This window comes from Cetorhinus maximus, chromosome 29, assembly GCF_964194155.1.
Source record: "Cetorhinus maximus chromosome 29, sCetMax3.hap1.1, whole genome shotgun sequence".
NCBI classification, from domain to species: Eukaryota; Metazoa; Chordata; class Chondrichthyes; order Lamniformes; family Cetorhinidae; genus Cetorhinus; species Cetorhinus maximus.
In genome coordinates, this window is record NC_135907.1 from 10,471,418 (window position 1) to 10,495,709 (window position 24,292).

Sequence of the window (24,292 nt, forward strand, 5' to 3'; positions counted from 1 at the left end):
ACTGGGGCCACCACCTGTAACCTGCAGATGCTGCACTTTAGTAATTTGGGTGCACACTGATGCATTCACTGCATGTTATAGCACAGTTGAAGGTAAAAGCTGAGCCGCTTGAATCCCAAAGGGAAACTTGAAACAACTGCCACAACTGTTTTGCAATTTGTATAAATTTCGAAATGGGTGCCTTGAATTCAGTAGTAATAAGACCACTGAGTCTTTATAGGTTTCTTACAAAACTAAATTAAACCTTTATTAACAGAAGAAATGATTTTAAGTATACACATAGATCTACAAATTATTACTATGATAACTTCTAAATCCCCCAGTTAATCTAACTCCCAGTTACACTTTCGTTAAGGCAACAGTAAGACACACAGATTTTAAAAGACCCAGGCGAAGAAACATGATACCCTGAACAATCCAATTCAAATTGAATTTTCTTAACTTCAGTTCTTGGTAGACAGCTGCATGAGGCTTAAATGCTGGAGGCTTTTCACACATGTTTCAGATCTTAGAATGCCTTCCCTACACAAAGCCTTCTCTCCTTTACCCATATTTTCCTCCTTGAATGCAAATTCCCGTCATTTCATTATGTCTTTGGACTTTGCCTTTCTAATAATAAAAATCTCTCATAGTACCAATTTTACCAGTAATCTTTGGGAAAAATAAACACATGGGCCAGAATTTATCCCTCGGCGGGCGGGTGGGCGGGAAGCTGGCCGCTGCCCGCAATCGGCTCTGCTCCGCGATTTCACGCAGGTGGGCCAATTAAGGCCCGCCCTGCGTGGATTGCGAGTGGCAGCGCTCAGCGCTACCTGTGTGGGTGGGGGGAGGAGAGAGAGCGGGCCTGGCGAGCAATTCACGCATGCGCGCGAAAGAGCGCTTCAATCTCCCTGAGGCATGGAGCTGCCTCAGGGAGATTGTAGTGCTTTTTAAAAAAATTAATAAATACAAGACAAATTTAATAAAACATGTCCCCTAATGTGACTGTGTCACATGAGATGGGGCATGTTTTTAATTTCAAAATAAAGTTTTTATTTAATGTGTATTAGCTTTAGGAAACCTCATCCTGCTTGTGGATGAGGTTTCCTAAAAAATGTAAAGGCCGCTTGGCCTTTTCGCCTGCCTGCCAACCGTTAGGTTGGACGGGCAGTGTAAATTTCAAGTTAATCACCTTGTTAATGGCCTTAATAGGCCTTTCAATTATCGGCGGGCACGCAGCCGACTCCGGCACGCACCCGCCAAATGAAATATCGCGTGAGTGTGCGATGACATTGGGACGCACACCTGACGTCATTGCACGTTGTATTACGCTCTGGTGTGCCGGGCGTGCGCCTGCACACCGAATGTAAAACTCTGGCCACTGTTTCTTAACTTCTCCTGGCTGGGTGCAATATTTCACTCCCTCTTTTGAATTCAATCTAGCCTGGTTTATTTAAAAATGCAAGTGTCACACCTATGTTTACCTACTTAACATTTCAAACCTAGTTTATCTCCTGTTACCTCAAAGCCTCCAGATGTATTTAATTCAATTAAGTCACACACACACACGCACAGACATGGACACAGACCTCATTATTACTCTACAACAAATTACAATAACATTACGACAATTATTATATCTTCCTGACACTGCATGTGACTGAACATCTTGAATCGGTGCTATCCTGATGTAATGTCAAGATTCCAAATCTGAACAGTGTAGGTCCTGGCAACACCTGCATGTCCATTCCTAAGAAAAGAAGCAGCAAGATGGACCCTGCAGAAATATTATTTAAAGGGTAGCAGTTAAATTAAATTACCGGAATTTTTTTTATTGGAAAGTATTTGGAAACACTCGAGTGTAATTTTGGAAGTGTTTTGGTGCATTTTCCAGAAGTGTTGTAGCATCCTCATAGTGATGGCAGAGGAGTAGGTAACCTCTCTCCACAAAGGCTGCAATGGGTTTCAGAGCAGCATTGAGAGTGCTTCTAGGTCTGCAGCATCACAGGGAGATGGATAGAGGCTGCAGAGAAGGCAAGCTCCACATCATGTCCTCTGCCAAGTTGGAGCCAGAACCTTGCATGTTTCTTGACAGGAGGCTGTCTAGCAGGCCAGCCAATGTACCCAGCACCTCTCTGCATACCCATTCAGCACTAACCTGTATGCCTCCCCATCGAAGTCCTCAGCTGAGTCCTTTTCAGCAGTACTAGCCTGCCATGTCATGTTCCAGTGAGCTGGCAAATGAGCTGTTCTTTCACTTGGCCTGGTTGCAACCACTTGTGTGCTGTGACTCACCATATGCTGATTCCAACTCTATTCTAGCCTCCAGGTAAGTGCAGTGCCAGTATCTAAGCAGGTAGCTGCAAGTGTCAGATTTTTTAAAAATTCATTCACGGGATGTGGGCTTCGCTGGCTGGGCCATCTTTTATTGCCCATCCCTAGCTGCCCTTGAGGCAGCTCACCACCACCTTCTCAAGGGCAACTAGGGAGGGGCAATAAATGCTGGCCCAGCCAGCGAAGCCCACATCCCATAAATGAAGTTTTAAAAAGTGACAGGGCCTCTTCATCAGTGCTGTTACTCTCTTTGTTTCTCTAGGGTTTCCGTGCCTGGGTACCTGGGTGTTTGAAAGCAGTGCTCAGAAGAGGAAGATAGTTCACCAGAAAATGCAGAGATTTTCCTGTAGTAAATACAATCAAAATAGGGTCTGAGTTAAATCCAACAGGTAGTTCCTGCAGTAAATGGAGCAGAGGTAGTTCCTGCAGTAAATGCAATAGTGTTTCTTTAGTAAAAGCAGCAGATATTTCCTGCAGTAAATATAATGGAGATAGTTCCTACAGTAGATGCAAGAGTTACTGTAGTAAATTTAAGAGCTATTACAGTAATGTAATAGATTGTACCTGCAGTAAATGCAATAATATTATTATATAAAAACAGCAACAATAATTCTGCAGTAAATGCAACAGAGGGGAGTGGATAGGGAGAGAAGCAAGAGGTCCATTGTCACACCATCAGCAGCTTGCTAATCAAGCCAGAAAGCTGGATTGGGGTACGCTTGGGAGTTGAGAAGGGGCAGAAACATATCTTCATCCTCATTGTTCTCAATGACAGATCTTGCAAGCTCTCTTTGCAGCTGGCCCCATGATGCTGAGAGCCACCTTCTCTGCTAGGCTCAGGAGATGCTGGTGCCTTTTTCCTCACCCATTCTGCTCTGCTGCTTTCTATTGTCTGCCTGAAAGAGAGAGGGGAGATTGTCTGTTGTGTTGCACTGCGTTTGGGTGATGTTCCTACCATAGCGGAATAGTTGGAGATATATGGAGGCAGTGAGAGGTGGTTGTGCGATTGGCACGTTAGGAGGTGTGTGTGAATGAGGCGGAGTACTTGGATGTTAGGCATGAGTGCTGAGTGCCAAGGACTGGTGCTGGGTGACTAATGTGGTGTGGTGCATTGAGCAGCTTGAGGTGGTGTGCTGGGTATGAGATGTACCACCTGGCCTGTAATAATAATAATAATAATAATGCTGGTGCCCCTTGCTGTCTGCAGAGTTCGCTGGCAACATTGAGAAGAGGGCAACACTGGAGGCCCAGGAACTGGCACAGAAACTTTTCAGATGATTTTGGTTAACAAATTATGCCGTAAATCACAACCTCTGTGACCAAAGAACAGGCCAAATGAATTTCACACTCTCTTTATTGTATTTATTACAGAAACTATCTTTTCTATTTACTGTAGGAACTATTACATTTACTGCAGGAATGATCTATTGCATTTACTACAGGAACTGTCTGTTCTATTAATTGCAGTAACAGCCTCTGTTGTATTTACTGTGGAGCTATTGCTGTTTTTTTACTAAAGGAACACTATTGCATTTACTACAGGAACAATCTATTACATTACGGCAGCAACTTTTACATTTACTGCAGTAACTGTTGCATTCACTGTGGAACTATCTCTATTATATTTACTGCAGGAAATACCTCTTTTGCCTTTACTAAGGGAACACTATTGCATTTACTGCAGCAACTCTGTCCCATTTACTGCAGGACCTATCTTGATTGCATTCACTAAAGGAAAATTTCCATATTTTCTGCATGAACTATCTACATGTGCATTTACTGCAGAAAATGTCTGTGAAATTATTTTAAAAGCAGCAGGCAGACATTGAATATATGTGATATTCAGCTGCCAACTCTGTTTAATTCACTTACAGGTGGTGGCCTGCTCTAACTACTGGGTTGCATTGTACTTCCCTTTACAATGTTAGTGCCAGATCTCAGAAAAATATATATTAAATTTTATAAGGATCAGAGTACGCCTGGTAATAGTTTTGCCTGGTTGTGACTTGTATAGGCCATACTGGACATTCTCAGCTATCCATCTCTGGGATGAAAAAGATAACGTCTAGAGACATTATGCAGAAGAAGGTATCTCACTTTGCAAATAGATGTGCTTATGCTGGCTCATCTGAGTAATATTGATGATGGTCGTGATAAAGGTCACACACAGATTGTCCTGCCCATGTGACACCAGGGAGGACGCTAGGCAGCAGAAACGGCAAGACAGGCAGGGGAATGTTTCAAAAATCTGAACATGTATTCTATAAACACCTTTGAAATAATTTTGGGTTAGATTTTATAAAACACGTTTGAAAAGAATAATCCATGATTTGTGATCATATAACTTAAATGAGATATCTGTATGTTGAACTCAGTGGACTGCTGCTATAATTATACTTATGTATTAACACTCTAGCATGACATATGTGCTATACTTTAAGTAAGGCTAGAAAATAAACAGTGCAGTATTAACATTTCCTTTGCTTTGCAGCAAACTACTGGGTGGTGGAATTGAAAGCATGGCAATCACTGAGGCATTTGGTGGTAAGTTCAACAAAGACACAATGGCCCTGGTATTAATAGGGAGGAGGCAGCAAACGGTGCAAACAGTAGTGAACACATTTCAAAAGTCCTGTTTTTAAAGCACTTTGAAACCTTCAGGATGTGGAAGACTCTATAAATGCAAGATTTTTCTTTTATCTTTAGGAGTTAATTTCTGTTTTTATTTGCAGAATTTCGAACTGGGAAGACACAGCTGTCGCACACTTTCTGTGGTAAGTTCCCGTATACAAAGCATTAAAATCCCTATGCCAGCACTTTATAAAAGATGCTAATATAAATGCTGGGTGTGGAATGAGATCATCTGTGTTTTTGTTGTAATTCAAACAAAACAGTGTAAATTAAGGACTTAAAAGTCCAGCAAAATAATGTTGCATGATATATAATGTCAAGAACCAATCTGCAATATTTTTTTAGAAGACAAATTCTTTCATTGGCAATGGAAGTAATTGTTATAGTTCAGAATGCCAGTTGGTGAAAGATATAACTGGAACCAATCTTTACACACTTTTATAAGCATTTATTTATTTATTTTGTGGATTACAAGCAAGCACCTTCTAACCCAACGCCCACTGTTTAAATCAATGTCATTTATTTATGAGCCCAAGTGAAAACCCAGTTAATGCCCACCAATTAAACACAAGTAATATACAATTAAAAATAATCAGCTATCATGCAACTAGAAAACTGAGCATTGTACCATGTATTAACTGTAGACTTATACATACACCAATTAGAGTCATCCAGAGGAGAGTATTACAGTAGCGGTTCCCTGAGTTGAAAAATACAAATATAACAGCTGAGCTCTTCTTACACTGGACCTTTCAATTGAGGTGAACCTGGGATAGGAAGCACTAAATGAAGCAGACTAATGAAAGTTTAGTGACCTAGCTGCCTCTGACCAGAACTGTACCAATTGATTTATCTCTTTCATTCTAGTAACTGCTCAGCTTCCTGGATCTAGTGGATACTGTGGAGGAAAGGTGATCTTCATTGATACAGAGAATACCTTGTATCCTTTACTTTGTTAGCTATTTCCATTCCATGGCTTCTTCTGTTATGATTTCAGACCCTGTGCACATGGAATCTGCACCTTCCCATATCCTTCCTCCTACTCTTACTCCTACTTGGGTCTGAACTCCAACAATGAAGTGCCTTGGGAAGTTTTACTAGGTTAAAAGTACAATATAATTGAGTAATAGCTGCAATTTCAGTTTTTGCCTGCAGTTTGCACAATTTCTCATTTCACAGAGAGATTTTCAGGATCGGAATATTCCTTTAAAATTGAAAAGCGTACTTATATTTACATAATTGTTGAATCTTCCATCTTGTTCACATGGTGTTACCTAAATATTATTGGTACGTTGTGTTAAGTTATCTGTATGTTCTCTGACTCCCCATGTAAAGGGCTTTGAAGGTTCTCAAAGGACTGCATGAAAGGCTTCTGCTGATTAATGAGTGCAGCCTTTGTGAGGTACATATCTCTGGGTCCCACACCAGCTGCGCATCTGGTTTTTCTTCCACACCCAATTTTATTACTGTTTGGCAGCCGTCACCATCACTTGTTCCTCCTCACTGACGTTCTCTGCTTCACCCAACCCTCTTTCCTAAACAAGCTTGGAGTCCTTGAGTGGTACTGCTCTGATTATTTGATCACTGTAACTCCTGCCACTGACTGGAATGGCATCAGGAACAGTTGCGCATGCATACTCAACCTACACTGCCACCACCAGCGCATGCACAACTGCTCCTGACACCTTTCCAGTCAGATCCAAAATCCTGCCACTATCAAAAAGAAATAGTGGTGTGGTCTCATACTGCACTGAAACCTGCAGTGCAAGCATTTGCAAGCAAGAATTCCAATGTTAAAATTTAGTAATTGAATGTGTGTAAGTTGCCAAAAATACTACCAAGTGGCATTATAATGGGAATTCCACTGTCACATTTCAGTGTAGCTTTTAAGAAAAAACATAATTTGCCAGTAATAATCCATTATGTTTCCCAATCTGTAGTGGGATCACAATCTCAATGTAATTTTGTGATTTCTGCCTCCTTAAGCTATATCCAGTGTGTTATGGCTTTGTGCAGGGGATTTCTACACAGTTTGGGTAGCTCGCTTGGTAGATAATGGGACTCTTAACCTCAAGGTCTTGATTTCAATCACACATTGGGTAATGAATTTTTTCTTAAAAATTTTAGTGAAAATACTTTTTAAAATTGATTTTTACCAATAAGTGTCTTTGTTGCGGGGTGTGGGAGGGAAGAGTGTGTGTGTGTGTGTGTATTGATGTTGGTTGTCTGGATGGCTGTGTGGATCAGATTGGTGTGGATCAGCGTGGTGCTCGATCCCTGTTCTGGCTGGGGAGGATTGGGGACCTGCCTCCTTGTCCTACTCGTGTTGGAAGTCTTGGTGCTGCAGGATGGGCCTGCCTTCAGACAGAGAACTGATGAAGAAGAGTGGCGAGATGGAGAACTGAGGTAGCCCTGCAGTCGTAGCTACCCTTAACAATTGAGGAGGAGGAGGAGGCCTTGGCGATCAACATGGTGGCAGAGTCCATGGGTGTAGACGATGGAGAGATGGGTATCTCTTTCTCACACATTCCTGATTTAATTAAATATCACATTGCTACTTGGGCAGATAACTCATTGCTGTTATCACTGGTTGAAATGTCAACATCTGCGCAATGTCTGAACTCTTCCCGTGTCAGTTATAATTCATTTTTTCATCTCCCATAGGTCTTTCAAAGTTTATGGAGGAGCTGGAATGTGGGGAGGCTGAAGTGTCCTCAGGAGAGTGTGCACACTGAGGGAGCACTGTCACATGACTCTTACACGCCATTCACCAGCACCAAAACACACACCTCGATGGTGAATCCAATAATGTTAGCTAAATTGACATATGGTGAGGTGCACATCACAAGTGAGCAGGAGCAGGTGCTGCAGATAGGGACAGCAGTGGCACAGGACACTCTAAGCTCTCCTCAGCTGGTCACAGGTGCTGAGCCTCGGGGCTCAATGAAATGGAGCAGCAAGAAGAAATGTATGTGGTTCTGTCAGCATTTTTAGAGGAAATGTGCACCCTTGGAAAGAGTTTGGAGGAGGACCTCTCTACCATGAGTGTCATGATGTCTCAGGCATTTTCACTGATGTCTACCTCTGTGGAAATAGTGGCCACCTGCATGGGGAATCAGACATAGCAGGCAACCAAGTGCATGTTTCACCTAATCAACCCCCTACATATTCAGTCCACCACTTCATACAGGATGGGTGAACATTCGTCTTAGTCATTTAAAGCCTCACTGAAATGCAGCAAAGAGCTCTCCAGCTCTTGGCTAGCAGGGAATTGTAGATGGGCCATGAGTATTTCCAGCATTTTCTGTTTCTATTGGGGAAATGAGCAGCCTACATTTATCTCTGTTAAAGCCACAGGGGTAACATCACTTGTAAGAATAATAGAAAACAAAAAAGATTTCTTAATTGCTCAAGGGAATTCACTTGTAGCAATGTCAATGCCCTTCTATCTATGGAAATTTCAATGAAACAAGCTCTCCATTGTCCTGCCATCTCCATTGTTGCCTCCTGAATTCCAAATGGACAGTTTAAGAGCATGGTGTGACTAGAATGGAAGACAAGCAAAAGATGTGATGGAAGATTTATGACTGTAGGAATGACTTGTGTTGGAAAAGTTGGGGGTGGTGTGGATCAGAGGGTTTAGCAGTTTCACACACTCAGATTATTTGAAGAATGCCAGTATGAGCCCATTGTGAGCTGCTCTGGCAGCTAGGTGAGTTGTTGCAGGGTCTCTGGTCACATAAAGCTCTCATCCTTTTCTGCTCCTCCCCTGCTTGGAAGTTGCTGAGTGGTCAGCACCCATCCCCCTCCCAAGGAACCATTTTTTTCTTCAGCACCATGTTGTGCAAGGCACAGCAAACCATTACATTCTCAATGACCTTGCTTGTGCATAATGAAGGGTGGTCCCAGATCTGTCAGGGCACCTGAATTGCATCTTCAGCAACCCAATGGCTTGCTCTATGATTGGCCTTTGATCATGTGTCTCGTATTGTTGGGCAACTGCCTGGAAAAGGCAGGAAGGAAGGGGCACATCATTCAGGGGATGCCCTGTGGGCATCGGGGCACCCCTCCCAAGATGTTCTTCTCGCCTGGCCTCCCTAGGTACCCTGATCCCTCCCTGTCCAATACCCCAGACTTGCCGAGGTCCAGGTGTGTCTTCATCCTGGAGCCTACTTGGAGTCACAGCAGCACCAACTACTTAATTCTGGCACTGCTAGAGCTGTCAGCCAGGTCACTGAGGGGCAGAAGCCCCACTCTTTACTAGTTTAGCCAGCTGGCAGCATGTTGTTGCTGAGGGTCAGGTTTTTTTTAAGTCACTCAATTGGCCACTGACTTCTACAATGTGGAGGTAGGAGGTTGGATGATGAGCAATACACCTCTCCCCAACTCCCCTGTCAAATTCAGCCTAAGAGGTTAATGGTATAGCTGCATAAGCAGCTCCTATGTGACAGCGAAGGCTGACAGCAGGGAAGTACATGTGTAGTGGAAAAATTCCAAAGTAGATGAAATAACTTCTAAAAAGTTGAATATCACATGTAAAGCAGTGAAAACATGCTGTTAGAGCAAGCCCTGCGAGCATAAGTCTTTCACATAGGCAAGGCAGCAGCTGCACAGTTTCAATGTTTAATTTTCATTGACCAATGAGTTGCTGCTGTGATCTCGCCTTATTGAGACTGGCAAGTTTCACATAGCTCAGGAAATCCATGCACTGAATTTTAAAGCCAGAATTCTGAGTTAAAGGCATAATTAATTGGCTATTTAAATTACTGAATTAGGAGCTCCTCTGGTGTTCACATACGCCTTGAAACGTGTAAAAAGAGGAAGTGAGCAGCCAGGTTTCCCACACACTGGCATGGAATTTAACCCCTGCCTCATCCAAACCTGCCCTGCCACTCCCCTCTCCCTTGACAATTAAGATTCTGCCCCCGGTTTCTCCCACTCTTCTGTTTAAATAAAGCTAGAGAGCTTTGGAAAATTATGACTAACGCATCCCCAATTTTCACACCTATTTCTTTTAATATACATGGATGGAAACCATCAGGTCCTCGGTATCTGCAAATCTTAAGACCCATTATTTCCTTCATTGCTGATTGACTTATTTTAGCTTCCTTTCCCATACTGTTTTTTTTGTCTTTTTACTCTAATGTGAAAGCGGATAACGGATTTAAAGTACTAATTTAACAAGTCTGCCATTATAGTCTCATCTGTATTCTGCCTTTTAATAGGCCATATTCTCCCTTCATTTCAGTGATGGTAGCCGTTGAACCAGTCAGCATTTTTCAGCTCTTGCTTCCAATATTTTGAAATTGATAATTGAAAATTATGTTGTCGATGGTGTCTCGAAGTATGTTCCTTTTCGCTTATGCACTCTGTGTGGGAATGCTGGAGAGTACCTGTTCAATCGAGTCATGGAACTGTTGGTTTTTATTTGGGTATGAAGTACAGTTGATGTTGATATCACAGATTACAGTGCAGAAGAGGCCCTTCAGCCCATCAAGTCTGCACCGACACGTGAGAAACACCTGACCTACCTACCTAATCCCATTTACCAGCACTTGGCCCATAGCCTTGAATGTTATGACATGCCAAGTGCTCATCCAGGTACTTTTTAAAGGATGTGAGTCAACCCGCCCCCACCACCCTCCCAGGCAGCTCATTCCAGACCGTCACCACCCTCTGGGTAAAAACATTTTTCCTCACATCCCCCCTAAACCTCCTGCCCCTCACCTTGAACTTATGTACCCATATGACTGACCCTTCAACTAAGGGGAACAGCTGCTCCCTATCCACCCTGTCCTTGCCCCACATAATCTTGTACACCTCGATCAGGTTGCCCCTCAGTCTTCTCTGCTCCAACGAAAATAACCCAAGTCTATCCAACCTCTCTTCTTACCTTAAATGTTTCATCCCAGGCAACATCCTGGTGAATCTCCTCTGCACTCCCTCCAGTGCAATCACATCCTTCCTATGAAGTGGCGACCAGAACTGCACACAGTACTCCAGCTGTGGCCTCACCAAGGTTCTATACAACTCCAACATGACCTCCCTACTTTTGTAATCTATGCCTCGATTGATAAAGGCAAGTGTCCCATATGCCTTTTTCACCAACCCACTAACATGTCCCTCTGCCTTCAGAGATCTATGGACACACATGCCAAGGTCCCTTTGTTCCTCAGAACTTCCTAGTGTTATGCCGTTCATTGAATACTTCCTTGTCAAATTACTCCTTCCAAAGTGTATCACCGCACACTTTTCAGGGTTACATTCCATCTGCCACTTATCTGCCCAATTGACCATCCCGTCTATATCTTTCTGTAGCCCAAGATACTCAACCTCACTGTTAACCACCCAGCCAATCTTTGTGTCATCCACAAACTTACTAATCCTCCCCCCCAACATTGTCATCTATGTCATTTATACAAATGACGAATAATAGGGGACCCAGCACAGATCTCTGTGGTACACCACTGAACTTCCAGTCACTAAAGCGTCTTTCTGTCATCACTCTCTGTCTCCTACAACTAAGCCAATTTTGAATCCACCTCATCAAATTACCCTGTATCCCAAGTGCATTTGCCTTCTTTATAAGTATCCCATGAGGGACCTTGTCGAAGGCTTTGCTGAAATCCATATAAACTACATCAACTGCACTACCCTCATCTACACACCTGGTCACCTCAAAAAATTCAATCAAATCTGTTAGGCATGACCTCCCTCTGACAAAGCCATGCTGACTATCCCTGATCAAACCTTGCCTCTCCAAGTGGAGATAGATTCTCTCCTTCAGAATTTTCTCCAGTGGTTTCCCTACCACTGACATGAGACTCATGGCCTGTAGTTCCCTGGCTTATCTCTACAACCCTTCTTAAATAGTGGAACCACATTAGCTGTTCTCCAGTCCTCTGGCACCTCCCCTGTGGCCATTGAGGAATTAAAAATTTGGGTCAGAGCCCCTGCGATCTCCTCCCTTAGCAGTCTGGGACACAAATCATCCGGACCTGGAGATTTATCCGCTTTTAAGCCTGCCAACACCTCCAATACCTTGTCATTCCCTATATCAATTTTCTCAAGAACCTCGCAGTCTCTCTCCCTGAGTTCGATACCTTCATCCTCATTCCCTTGGGTGAAGACGGATGTGAAGTATTCGTTCAACACTCTACCGATGTCCTCTTGCTCCACCCATAGATTGCCCCCTTGGTCCCTAATGGACCCTACTCTTTCCCTGATTATCCTCTTGCCATTGATATACTTATAAATTATCTTGGGATTTTCCCTACATTTACCAGCCAGAGGTTTCTGGTATGTGAATAGCATTTCTGCTTTGAATGAAAAATATTCAAGGGTTACATCCTCACTGTAACCGCTGCGGCCTATGTGGTGTAGGAAGGGAGTTCCAGGATTTTGAGGGAATGGCGATATGGTTCCAAGTCAGGATGGTGTGTGTCTTGAACTTGTAGGTGGTGGTGTCCCATGCATTTGCTGCCCTTGTCCTTGGTGGTGGAGGTCATGGGTTTGGAATGTGCTGTTGACAGAACCTTCGTGAATTGCTGCAGTGCATCTTGTAGATGGTTCACATTGCTGCCACTGTGCATTATTGGTGGAGGGAGTGAATATTGAAGGTGGTGGTTGGGGTGCCAATCAAGCAGGCTGCTTTGGCCTAGCTAATGTCAAGCTTCTTGAGTGTTGTTGGAGCTGCACTTATCTAGGCAAGTAGAGAGTATTGCATCACACTCTTGTCTTGTGCCTCGTAGATGGTGGATCGGCTTTGTCCTGTCACCTTCAGATATCAATGCATATGCGCCCCCAGGTCCCTCTGATCCTGCGCACTCTTTTGAACTGTGCCGTTAAGTCACAAAACTGCTGTAATTTGTATTTCTTGGAGCATTGTGCCATCTCCTGGGCATTTCAAGCACTTTAACATAGCGTAATGAGAGTTGCAATAGAGAGAGGAGCTCAGTCACTATGTAATCTTGATGTGGCTGACAACTCTCACCTTATCTAATCTCAACTTTTCCTTCTAACTAGCCATGAATATGGTCTTAGAGTTGGCAGGGACTTCTACTAATTGTACAGGGCCTGCAGGGCACTGTGACCAACAGAGCCTCCCTCCTCTGTCTAACTTTGTCCAACAGCACACCCACATCTGCATCCAAGAACTTGAGGACTCTCTGTTCTCTTGTAGACTTCACAGATATAATCACAGAATTGTTACAGTGTAGAAAGAGGCTATTCGGCCCATCATGTCTGCACTGGCTCTTTGAGCATTTTAATTAAGTGCCATTCTCCTTCCTTTTCCTTGTAACCCTGCACATTGTTTCTATTTAAATAATCATCCAATGCCCTCTCGAATGCCTCAATTGAACCTGCCTCCACCACACTTCCAGGCAGTGCATTTTAAACCCTAACCACTCGCTGTGTGAAAAAGTTTTTTCTCACCTCACATTTGCATTTTTTGCAAAACACTTTAAAACTGTGCCCTCTGGTTCTTGATCTGTTTACGAGCGGGAACAGTTTCTCCCTATCTACTCTGTCCAGGCCCCTCATGATTTTGACAACTTCTATCAAGTCTCATCTCCAAGGAAAACAGTCCTACCTTCTCCAATCTTTCCTCATAACTGAACTGTCTCGATTCTGGGACCATTCTCGTAAACCTCCTGCACTCTCTCCAATGCACTCACATCCTTCCCTTAATGTGGCGCCCAGAACTGTACACAATACTCCAGTTGAGGTCTAACCAGTGTCTTATATAAGTTCATCATAACTTCCCTGTTCTTGTACTCTATGCTCCCATTAATGAAGCCTAGAATACTGTATGCTTTAGAAACAGTTCTCTCTCCCTGTCCTGTCACCTTTAATAACTTGTGTACATATACACCCAGGTCTCTCTGTTCCTGCACCCCCTTTAGAATAGTATCCTTTGTTTTATACTGTCTCTCCATGTTCTTTGTACCAAAGTGTATCACCTCATACTTTTTTGCATTGAACTTCATCTGCCACCTATCTGCCCACTCCACCAATGTGTCAATGTCCTTTGGAAGTTCTACACTGTCCTCCTCACAGTTTACAATTCTCCCAAGTTTTGTGTCATCCACAAACTTTGAAATTGTCCCCTGCATACCAAGATCTAGATCATTTATATATATCAGGAAAAACAAGGGTCCCAATACCGACCCCTGGGGAACTCCACTACAAACCTGCTTCCAGCCTGAAAAGTACCTATTAACCATTACTCTCTGTTTCCTATCCCTCAGCCAATTTTGCATCCATGTTGCTACTGTCCCTTTTATTCTATGACCTATAACTTTCCTCACAAGTCTGTTATCTGGCACTGTATTGCCTTTTGGAAGTCCATATATGCCACATCTTGCCCTCATCAACCATTTTTGTTATCTCTTCAAAGAACACCAGCAAGTTAGTTAGACACGATTTTCCTTTAACAAATCCATGCTGGCTCTTCCGAATCAATCCACATTTTTCCATGTGACTATTAATTCTAATTTGAATAATTGTTTCTAGAAGTTTCCCCACCACCAAAGTTGAACTGACTGGTCTGTAATTGCAGGGCAGATCTTTACAACCTTCTTTGAACAAGAGCCATATGTTTGCAATTCTCCAGTCCTCTGGCACCTCCCCTGAATCCAGGTAACGTTGAAAGATTTTTGCCAGCAATTTCCACTCACTTCCTTCAATATTCTTGGATGCATCTCATCCGGTCCCGGTGCCTTATCAACTTTAAGTACCAACAGCTTATTATCCAATACCTCCTCTCTATCAATTTTAAACCCTTCTAGTGACTGAGTTTCCTCCTCTGTCACCATGTACTGGGCAGCATCTGCCTCATAGGTAAAGACAAATGCAAAGTATTCATTTAACACCTTGGCCATGCCTCTTGCCTCTATGTGTAAATCCCCTTTTTGGTCTCTAATGGGCCCTACTCCTCCTTTTCCTACACTTTTACTTTTGATGTGCTTATAGAATACTTTGGGATTTCCTTTTATGTTAGCTGCCAGTATTTTTTGATAATCCCTCTTTGCTTCTCATATTTGCTTTTTCACATCCCTTCTGAACCTTCTGTTTTCAGCTTGGTTCTCAATTGTATATGCTACCTGGCACCTGTCATTAGCACACTTTTTCTCCTTTAACTTAATTTGTATCTCCTTTATCATCCAGGGAGCTCTGGATTTGTTTGTCCTACCCTTCCCTTTTGAGGGAACATACCTTGACTGTGCCCAAACCATCTCCTTTTTGAAGGTAGCCCATTGTTCAGCTACTGTCTTTCCTGCCAACCTTTGGTTCCAGTCTATCCGGCCCAGCTCTGTTCTTGCTCCATTAAAGTCTGTTCTCTGCCAGTTGATTATTCTTACTCTGGATTGACCAATATAATTTTCCACCGTCATCCTAAAACTTATGATACAATGATCACTGTTCCCTAAATGTTCCCCCACTGTCACTTGATCTACTTGGTCCCACTCATTCCCAAGAACCAGGTCTAACAGTGCCTCCTTTCTTCTTGGACTGGACACATACTGCTGTAGGAAATTCTCCTGAACACAATCTAGGAACGCTTGTCCCTCACTGCCCCTTACACTACCACTATCCTAGTCTATATACAGGTAATTAAAGTCCCCCATTATAACTACTGTATGATGTTTACACCTCTATAATTTCCTTGCAGATTTGTTCCTTAATATCCTTCCCACTAGCTGGTGGTCTATATATTACACCGAGCAATGTAATTTTACCCTTCTTATACCTTAGCTCTAGCCAAATCGATTCTGACCTTGAATCCTCTGACACATCCTCTTTCTCCAGTACTGCAATACTCTCCTTAATCAAAACTGCCACCCTTCTTCCTTTTTTCCCTTTCTTATCTTTTCTGAACACTTTGTAGCCAGGAATATTTAACACCCAGACCTACCCTTCCTTAAACCAGGTCTCCATTATCGCCACATCATAATCCCACGAGGCAATCTGTGCCTGTAACTCCCCAATTTTATTAACTATACTCCATGCATTCACATACATGCAGTATAACGCTGATTTAGACTTCATTACTTGCTCCCTTACTCCGATTCCATCTATTAACTTACTATTCTTTATCTGCCTCTCCCAGCATTCCATGCACCCTGGTATTACTTTCTAATATTCTCTCCTAGTTCCCATACCCCTGCTGAGTTAGTTTATTTGTAATGATCTCTTTCACTCTGCCCCCAGTTCATTTGTCTGATTGCTTGTTGCTTTAAACTGCTGAAGGCCCTTTAATCCTGCAGCAGCATATTAATTCTTGCCCACACCAGGCAAGCTCTGAATCAGCGATATCCCTGATACCTGAATCTCACTTCTAATATTTAAATTAGGCTGACAACAGAAATTAAAGTGTCTATATCAGACAGCTGGGTAACATATTCTGCCCATGATTTCACCCAAGTGGATAATTCTAGACTATTGTGATTGTGTAATATGCAACAGAGACCCTGTGTTGTTGTCAGCATGTGTCTGTGAAATACCAAAAATAGTGCTTATACAATACCTCGTTGTATTGAGTGTTTGTTTTTATAGTATCAATGTTTGTGTATCTGTATATTATCATTACTTAAATGATTAGACCTCATAAAATCTATGGCCGGAATTTTCAAGCCCCTTCGGCAGGATCTTCCAGTCCCACCGATGTGAACGGAGGCTTCAATGGCTTGTTGTTTCTGCCGCGTTGCGAGGTGGGGGAGACGGGGGCTGGAAAATTCTGTAGTTGATGTGTCTGTGTGATACCCTCTAGATATCCAGTTAAATAAACCCAGAATCCTTAACCTCCTATAGCCGTCCAGATAGACTGCGAGGGATTGCTGATCGCTTCCAAGTGGATCCAGACGCAGTGCTAGATAATGTGCTGTATGCACGTGCTTATACCAGTAAGAATGCATAGATACATTTCTGCAGCAATGAGAATGTGTAATGTTTCTGAGCTAAGTAATATTGTTTTAAGATACGAGAAAGCTTTATTTGATGTCCCATGTCGGTCTCCTTTTTAGTAGGTTGCATCATCGGAATGGTTGCAACGGAGACAGAGGAACTGGGAGAATGGAATCCTTACAAGGTGTAGGGTGTGAAGAAGTGTAACACTTCCTTCATCAAAATTGCTACCTGTCTTCCTTTTTCCCCTTCCCTGTCTTTCCTAAATACCTTCTTCCCAGGAATATTAAGAATCCAATTATCCTTATATTTGAGCCAGGTCTATTATCGTCACTACACCAAATTCCCACTTGCAGCTCACCAACCTTATTAATCCCACTTCTTGCATTTACATACATGAACTACAAATCCTGTATTATTTTGAACTCTAATTGTCTCACTCTTCTGTGCACCTGTTTCTACTTTTTAATGCAATACATTGGTAACCAACCTTCTGCTGAATTAGTTTATATCATCCCCCACTGAAGTGGTTGACCTGCCTGTGAGGATATTGCTCCCAACTCTGTTCATTTCAACCTACCTATTTTGAACAGATCCCCCCTACCTCAGAGCTCTGATGAAGAGTCATACGGACTCAAAGCTTAACTTTGTTTCTCTCTCCACAGATGCTGCCAGACCTGAGTTTTTCCAGCATTTTCTGATGTTATTTCAGACTTCCAGCATCCACAGTATTTTGCTTTTATCTTGGGATTGCATTCCTTTAAGTAGTCAATGCTGAATACTAGTTTGGGAATGTCACTCCAGGATCTGCGAATGTCACATTCCCAGGCAATTCCTGCATTGAAATCTGACCAAGGGTCATCGACCTGTGGAAACATTGGGTGGAATTTTCTGTTCCTGTTGGCAGTGGGCATGTTTGGCGGCGTGAGCAGACAATATGGCAAGACGGTCAAAAATCAGTTTTAAGCAGTCATGAAACCAGTTTGCGATCGTCTACTCCACCCGTCAATGGCGGGCTGCGTTTCCTGCTGCCGCACGATGGGAACCTAACTTCAACACTTTAGCATCTCATAAGCCCTGCTCGCTGGAATCATCTCCCCATGCTGGATCATCCTGGCGAGGTGCACTTCGCGCGGAACTTCGTGGTTTGTTTGCCTACCTTGCTTTGGGCAACACTTGCGGTCATTAGCGCCAGGCTTCACAGGCAACACCACATCACTTTTAGTGGGACTCACGGGCAGGTCTCTACCCACCAGACCAGCCGGAAGGCGGGGGTAGCTTTTCAATGGCTGCCAGGCTAGGGCTTGCTTGGGGAAGTGGCCCCAGGCAAGGGAAGAGGCTGCAGGGAGAAGGCTGTACTGGGGAAAGGGGGTATCCCAGGCTGTGTTTGTGGGCACATGTTGATTTGTGCAAGTGACCTCAAGATGGTGAGGAGATGAGGCTAGATGGAGGTGTGAGGGTGCGTGTGAGAGAGTGAGTGGTGATGTCCCTTGAGCTGGCAGTGAGAAGGTGCCGGTGAATGTGTGATGGGCTTGTGAGTGTGTGAGTTTAGAGTGATGAGATGGTTGCCTTACTCTGGTGACATGGATGAGATCATTCATCATCTACTGCACTGGATGGCTAACCTCTTCTGTGCAGCGTTGGCACTGATCACTACTGCCACTGCCTCCTACGCCGGACTGGTGAGATTGCTGGACCCCCTACGGCCAGAGCGGACCAGAGGACATCATGGCGGGCCTCCAAAAGATATTCCAGTGACTGGTCAACTGATTTCTTCTTGGCTTTCAGGGCCATGTCTTCACTGGAGCAGTCGTGGGCTGCAAGCATTGAGAACTGTATGCGTGGCTGCAATTTAGATATGGCACCCGGAGTAAGGAAACGGTGAGGTAACAGTATGGTGAGCGATTCAGAGGCCGTGCGTCAGTGAGATGCATGTTGTCTATGGCTGCATAATTAATGAGGTGGAAAGTTGATGATATGGCGCGAAAACCTGCCATTGTGGCCAGCTGGTAAAACGTCTTTGTGCGATTCTGGGACAATTCCGCACATTAACTCTGTTTCTCTCTTCATAGGTGCTGCCTGACCTGCTGAGTATTTTCTGCTTTTACAACACATCCCTGTCTACAGTAAAGAATCCTATTGGATTTGCTAATGTGTGCACAGATTGGCTATATACCCTATTCTAACAAATATTCCCTTTGCTTTATAAAGTGCCTCTGAAGGTGGCACCAGAGATGAGTGGCATCAGGCCCATCACACAAGCACTCCAGGATCTGCGAGCACTAGCCCAGATATATCAATTTCAGGGGAATCAGGTCTGAAGGGAGCATCTGGTGAAGCAACAAGTACCATCAAGGTGGAGCAAATGGATGAGGCAACAGTAGGGAGATATTCGGACAAAGAGATCAATGTTTCAGACGTGGAATTTGGTAATGGATTTGATGTTCGGAAGAAATCTTCAGATCAAGGCATAAACCACTGTTTTACACCTTTGGACAGAACCTAAAGTTGATAGAATAAAGGCAGAGACACTAGGGGGGTTAAATTCATTCATATAAACAGCATTGTGCAGACTTACTGGGGCATTCAGCACCCACGTGGTATTTTTCAATGATATAATTGAAGAAAGCCGCAAGGGTGCTAGAAGGAGTAAAAGTCTTGAACTGGGGGAAGGCGTATTTTGCAGAAACGAGAAGGGACTTGGCTGAGGTGGACTGGACAGCACTGCTGGAGGATAAAACAGTGGAAAACCAGTGGGAAGCACTAAAAAGCGAGATCCTAATTGTACAAAGTAGACACATCCCCTACAAAAATAAGAGTGGTACTGCCAAATCTAGACCCCCCTGGTTGTCTAGAGAAATACAGGGGAAGATCAAACAGAAAAAGAAAGCGTATGATAGGCACAAAGAACTAAGCACTGCAGATAGCCTAGACAAATATAGGAAATGCAGGGACGAAGTAAAAAAGGAAATAAGGAAATCAAAGAGGTCATGAAGAAAGATTAGCAAGTAAATTTAAAGATAACCCAAAGATGTTTCACTAATACATTAATGCTAAAAGGTTAGTTAAGGAAAAAGTGGGACCTATCAGAGATGAAGATGAAAACTTGTGTGTAGGTGCAGAGGCTGTGGGAAGGGTTTTGAATGAATATTTTGTCTCCGGATTTACAAAGGAATGGGAGGATGTAGATATCATAGTCCAGGAGGAACACTGCGAGATATTGGACAGGATAGTCATAAAGAGAGAGGAAGTACTCGAAGGGTTGAAATCCTTGAAAGTTGATAAGTCACCAGGGCCAGATGGTTTGTTTCTGAGGCTGCTGAAGGAAGTCAGGGAGGAGAAAGCAGATGCTCTGAGGATGATTTTCCAATCTTCACTAGATACAGGGGAGGTACCGGAGGACTGGAGAAATGCAAACATAGTTCCATTGTTTCAAAAGGGATCAAAGGAAATGCCAAACAATTATAGGCCAGTTAGTCTTACATCGGTGGTGAGCAAATTAGTAGAATCAATCCTAAGAGATAGGATTAACTGTCATGTGGAAAGGCATGGACTAGTCAGGGATGGTCAGCATGGATTTGTTAAAGGAAGGTCTTGCCTCACAAATTTGATTGAATTCTTTGAGGAAGTGACAAGAAGGGTTGATGAAGGTAGTGCAGTGGATGTTGTGTACATGGATTTTAGCAAGGCATTTGACAAGGTCCCACATGGCAGATTGGTCAGGAAAATAAAAGCCCATGGGATTCAGGGTAATGTGGCAAACTGGATAAAAGGTTGACTTTGTAACAGGAAACAAAGGATAATGGTCGATGGATGCCCTTGGGAATGGAAAGTTGTCTCAAATGCTGTTCCACAGGGCTCAGTGTTGGAACCCTTGCTGTTTGTGTTATATATTAACGATTTGGACGTGAACGTGGGGGGCACGATTGGGAAATTTGCAGATGACACAAAGATTGGCCAAGTAGTGGGACTCTCCCAGTGGGACTGCCAAAGCTCTAAAGTTGCCTCCCCTCCAATTGAGCAGACAGCATCTGGGGACCCTGCCCATCATACTTAACTGGATGACAAACCCAGAGCTGTCCAACTAGAAGGCCGCCTCTGATAAAATTGCTGAGTTGGTCCCTTGGCTGGCAAGTGCAGGTTTGGGACCCCCATTTCATCCCAAAGTTAGGCTGCTGAAGCCCACACATGTCCATTAATTATGTTTAACTCTCCAAAGATGCTGCCGGACTTGCTGAGTATTTCCACTATTTTCTGTTTCTATCCCAGTACAATTCCTGGTGAAGTTGTCACATCCTGACAATTAAAGAATATTCTCCCTATTCTTTGCCTCCTATCTCCCAACCAGTCAGCTTTACTGTGATATCACATTTTCAGGAGGGGATGCTTATCAAGCTGAGACCTTTCATAAAGTTTGCTAGCTTTAATTGTTGACATGGCACATTCTAAAAACAAAATCATCTAATCGCTCCAGATAGCATTAAATGCTCATACAAATCCAAATACTGCTCATTAGATGAGTTTTCCATGTTATCATGTAGCTGAAGTACAGAGCAGGAATGAAGTGCAAAAAGCTCTGCACAACTTACACCATGCCTGCTTCACAGGCTGCTCGATCCAAGGCTTTCTTCCCATTGATTTTTCTTCATCTTTTTGTTTACATCAGCTGAGGATTTATTGTAGAATAATTAATGGTGTTTGGAAATCTTTAAAGGTAATCCTTTTAGTGATGACAATTCACCTGTAGATGTGGTGTTTGTATAGGTATGAGTTACATGCTCTTATGTTGAACTGTTAAAATAATGGCACCGTTCTAATACCTCAAAGATCCTCATCTTCCAGGTGTAGTGGCTGTTCAGTGCCCATGCTGAGCTTAGTAAAGAAACTGGAAAGCCATGGCCAACTATTAACTTTCTTTCCAGGATTACTCCTGATTTGATTTTTCTTCTGTAGTGTCCATCTGGTTTTAAAGTAATTGTGATCAGTAATTGAAGAAGTCAGCCACCACTATCTTTTCAGAACAAGCCGGGATGGGCAATAAATATAGCCTTGGTAGCATGGCTATATTGAGGATAAAATCGTTCTTCAAGATAACCTTCAGCAGTCTACTCACAGCTGGTGTCAAGCACACTGTCCATAATGACCAGCAATGCCCTTAGGTCCTATGTTATGCTTCATTCCCTTCAATCTTTTGGTATAATTCTCAATTCTAATGATTCTTAACAGAATGTGACCAGTTATGAGGGCCTTTTCCTTAAGTACCCTGGAGTTTATCATACTTACCCCTTTTTCATTGCTTTCAGTGTTTCTCTTACTTCCTTATCAGTAGTTAACTGTTGCCCTTAAAATTTAATTTCACAAAATTCAACCTTGATTTTCAGGCCAATTTGCAACTTCTTCCATGAGCCTCGACACAAAGAAATTGCTCAGGATGTTACCATTTACAAATTCCCTGATTTGCTTATCTGTATCTTTCAAGTAGCCTTACATTTATTATATGGAATATGGAGAACAGAGTCAGGTCATTTAGTCCAACCAATCAATGCCAGCATTTACACTACACTCAAGCCTCTACTCATTCGTCCTCATCCAGTTTTATCAGCATAATTCCATTCCCTTCTCTCTCTAATGCTTATCTAGTGTCTCCTTAAATGCATCAATGCTTGTCCAGTTTTCCTTTAAATTATTTGCTTCAACCACTCCCTGTGATAGTGAGTTGCACATTCTCCTCTCCACTTTCTAGTGTAAAGACATTTCTTCTGAATTCCCTATTTGATTTCTTAGTGACTATATGGCTTTTAGTTTTGCTCTTCCTCACATTGGGCAAGATTTTACTGGCCCCTGGGAGGCAGAAAAGAGGCAGGGAGGGCAGGGGAGATGTTTTGGGAGGGCACCAGGCCAGTCCATTTTACCAGCAGCTTGACCACTTGCAAACCAGAGGTGGGCAGCCAAGTTAACCAATTAAAGGAACAGCTCCCATAGGGTAAGGGTGAAAGATTGAATCTGGAGGTCCCATGGCTCAAGGAGATGGCCCCCAGCAGCAAAGGCTGCCCCTGCTGCAATAACTGGAGCCTGGCTGCCTGCCTGGGCTCAGTAAAGAAAAAGTTTTCTAAGTCCCTGCAACTTAGATGCAGGTGTACTCGCATTTTCCTTGCAACTTTTACAGCTACCATCTCTCTCAGTGGTGCTGCCAAGGCTGCAGAGCTGCTGACCCTCTGATTGAATCTGCACTGTGGAGAGTCAGCTTGCCATCCTTAATTGGATCATGGGCCCAGCTGCAGCCAAATAAGAAGCGGCTGCCAGGAAGATTTCCACTGGGGTCTTACTACCAGCCCATGGGACCTTGGGATGCGCATATGATCCCTGCATTGGGACTTATTCCCTTCCGAGAAAATCCCTGCCACTTGCTCTGCGTAAGAGAGTCTATCAAGATAGACTGTGTAAGATAGACTCTATCAAAGTCTTCCAAAATTTTGAAATTGACCTTAGCGGTCGTCCTCTGGCCAGTGGAACCTGTGCTGGCCCCGCCCCTGGGAGGGAGCAGCCAGTGCCACGGCTGGCATCTCCCCAGTCGCTGCAGCCTCATCAGATGCCATGGTCACTGGCAGATAGGTGGAGGAGCTGCTGCTGTCGTCCAGAGTGCCCTGAGAGGAGCCCACAGAGACAACAGGGAGCTTGCGCGCCAACATGAGGTCACTCTGGACCTCCCTGCACACCATTGATGGATGGGCGCCTAGCTGGAATACTGGGTGCGTCATCCATCTCCCACATTGACACTGACCACCGAGGTGCCAGTATCTGCACTGGTGCCTGCTTCAGAAAGCAGGTGTGATGCAGGTACAAATGACACCGGTGGTCCTCCAGTGTCGGGGTGGCCCTTCGGGGTCTGGAGAGCGAACGCCTGTTGGCGAACCTAAAAGGGAGAACAAGGACATATCATTAGTTAAAGTCATCACACTGTCACTGTGCATGCCAGGGACCCTGGTGAGACAATGGAGATCTGCATCATGGAGCCATCGTCTTCCAATGATCAAAGGGGACTCCAGGTTCGAGGCTCACATCAATGAAGAGACTACACTAGAATGGTTGCACAAGCTGAAGGTTTCACCTCTATGTACTGCACTCTTACCTTCATTTGGCATCCTCTGCCTCTAAACACCCAGTTGCACATGGTGTGTGTTGGCTCTTGAGCTCCAGGTCATCTTGCTCATATCTTGAGAGGATTAGGAGTCTAGCGGGGCCTCTGCGATCTTACTATTTTGTTGTGGGCTGTCTTCTCTTGAAACAACAAAGGAGCTTTGATTAGTTCACTCTACCTGCAGCGCCATTGCAGCCTGGCCAAGCCCAGCTGAGGAGCACCTGGCAGGGCACATCCAAGCTGTGGCCCTCGAGACACAAGACACTCATTCCAAGCAGCCAGGGCTCACCACCTTGGCCAGCT

General features: G+C 43.7%; 1 protein-coding gene across 1 annotated transcript in view; it reads left to right on the forward strand.

Annotated features, from left to right (window-relative positions):
• Positions 1-24,292, forward strand: part of dmc1 (DNA meiotic recombinase 1) — a 79,105-nt gene that overhangs the window by 19,016 nt on the left and 35,797 nt on the right. The window contains exons 5-8 of the mRNA XM_078532151.1: positions 4,805-4,857; positions 5,046-5,087; positions 5,812-5,884; positions 16,759-16,850. Of these exons, the coding sequence (XP_078388277.1) occupies positions 4,805-4,857; positions 5,046-5,087; positions 5,812-5,884; positions 16,759-16,850 (260 nt within the window). The remainder of the gene's footprint in view (positions 1-4,804; positions 4,858-5,045; positions 5,088-5,811; positions 5,885-16,758; positions 16,851-24,292) is intronic.